Raw genomic sequence first — 1949 nt, 5'->3', positions numbered from 1 at the left:
GTGAGTCTCCCGGTACAGGCTGAGGCTGGGGGCGGTGGGGGGGGCCGAGCGGGGGCTGGACACGACGACCCCTCTCCCAGACGTGGAGGACGTCGGGCTGCCGGTTCGACCGCCCCTTGAGTTCACATCGTTCTCCGATCCCCCCATCACCCCCTGCACCCCCCCAACCTTGGCCTGCACCACCCCTTCCATTCTGCCCCCCCCACCAGTGGTGGCCTGACGTTTCTCAAAGCACTCGTGGCAGTGAGGCTGCGTGTCCACAGACACGTAGAAGGTGCATCGCGGCGTGGCACAGCGGATCTCGATGAGGGACAGCTGTGAGACAGAAAAGGGGGGGGGTCGCTGAGGCTGGGCGGCCCACGCCTGTTCCTTGTCTTCCTGCCAGCGCTGGTACTCGTGGTTGACCAGCTGCAGGTAGTCCTCCATCAGGTTCATGTCCTCAGGCAGGTTGCCCTCATCCAGTCTGAACACAGACAGAAACACGGAGTAAGTTCTGGAACAAAGATCTGCCCCGGAAAACAGAGGATGAAGAAGAAAAGTAGACGAAGGAGAACGGGACAGATGAAGGAGCAGTGACATCACGCCCCGGTCCTGCAGGTCAACACCAACACACCAACACACCAACACACTCAGAGACAGGACTGGTCGGGCTTGGACCTCGGCCGGTACCTTGCAGCGTTGATGATCCGTAGGACGTCGTAGCCCAGACCTATGACTGGGATCTCGACCAGAACCAAGTAGTCTTTGAGAAGCTTCTCCCTCTGCTGCTGTTCCTTCTCCATCAGGAAATGGACCTTGAGCTCCTCAAAGTCACTGCGTCCTGGATTTATCAGTGGCACGGCTCTGATCTCTGGAAAAAGAAAAAGACAAACCGGACTTGAGGTCTGAGGTCCAAGTCCAGGACTTTTTATTGGTCAGCCAATCAGAGAGCGCGTCTCGTTGTTGTCCTCTCCTACCTGGGCCACTGTCTTTAATGGTGATAAGAGGGGCAAAGTGTTGAGAGTCGTAGCCCAGCACGATGGGGTATTTGTAACACTCTGCTGGAGCCCACTGGAGGGGCAAATAAACCCCCCCCACATTTAAAGGAGAGATGGAGGAGCCAGACTTCATACTCCTGACAACCTGATCTGGTAAAAACAAAAACAAAAAAAAACAACAAAACAGTGAGGTTCCATCTTCCTCTAACACCAGTCTGTGACAGGACAACGTTTACCTGCAATAACGATGATGGGTCTGCGGAGGATGTTGGAGAGGATGAAGATGTGAATGTCCTCCAAAGAGTCAAACTGTAGACCATTACTGCTGGAGACCGGAGACGCCATCTTCACGATCTTCTCCCACTCATCCTCCCAGTTCTTCAACAGAAGAGGAGAAGAAGTCAGCATGACTGTGATAATGGTCCCAACACTGAGCCCACAGACCGGCAGTGGCCCCTAGTGGCCCAGAGTGGACCTGCAGTCACTTCAACAGTCTTGTTTGTGTGACGTTTTATACAGTATGTGTGTGAGTAGAAAAACCACCAGACAGGAAGTGACATCACAATCAAAACCATCGTTATTTTAAGTTTGGGAACATGTCCCGAGGTTAGCATCAGTGTTAGTGTTGAAGTCTGTACATCATCAATCATTTAGAAATGAACAATAATCCCTTATTTTGAGAACCGTCCTTCCAGTGGACACCCACGAGGGGTCACTGTTGTAACAGTCAACAGCCTCGTGTGTAAAATATGTAAAAGTGGTTAAATCATTTGTTAAATTGTTCAGTTTTAAATGCACATGGAGAGGGGTCAGAAAGGTCACCACGTGGATGTGGTGACCCATGATTCAGTTCTTCTTTTTGAAGTTTGTCAAACACGCCTTAAAGTAGACGATTTGTATCAGGAATGGGCCACAACCCCCCCCCCCCCCCCCCCCTCGGGGGGGTGGGGGGGCGCCGGGGGGGGGGGGGGG

The 1949-nt window shown here is 53.0% G+C and overlaps 1 protein-coding gene across 1 annotated transcript in view; it reads right to left on the bottom strand.

The window, feature by feature from the left end:
* The window catches only part of tnfaip3 (tumor necrosis factor, alpha-induced protein 3), a 13347-nt gene that overhangs the window by 5466 nt on the left and 5932 nt on the right, over window positions 1–1949 (bottom strand). The window contains exons 8-11 of the mRNA XM_025060931.1: window positions 1214–1433; window positions 957–1127; window positions 670–850; window positions 57–463 (exon numbers count right to left, since the gene is read on the bottom strand). Coding sequence (XP_024916699.1) covers window positions 57–463; window positions 670–850; window positions 957–1127; window positions 1214–1433 — 979 coding nt within the window. The remainder of the gene's footprint in view (window positions 1–56; window positions 464–669; window positions 851–956; window positions 1128–1213; window positions 1434–1949) is intronic.

Source organism: Cynoglossus semilaevis, chromosome 12 (assembly GCF_000523025.1).
Source record: "Cynoglossus semilaevis isolate Cse_v1.0 chromosome 12, Cse_v1.0, whole genome shotgun sequence".
In the NCBI taxonomy this organism is placed as follows: domain Eukaryota; kingdom Metazoa; phylum Chordata; class Actinopteri; order Pleuronectiformes; family Cynoglossidae; genus Cynoglossus; species Cynoglossus semilaevis.
Note: the sequence above shows the minus strand (reverse complement) of the source record. Positions and strands in the feature narration are given on the sequence as shown.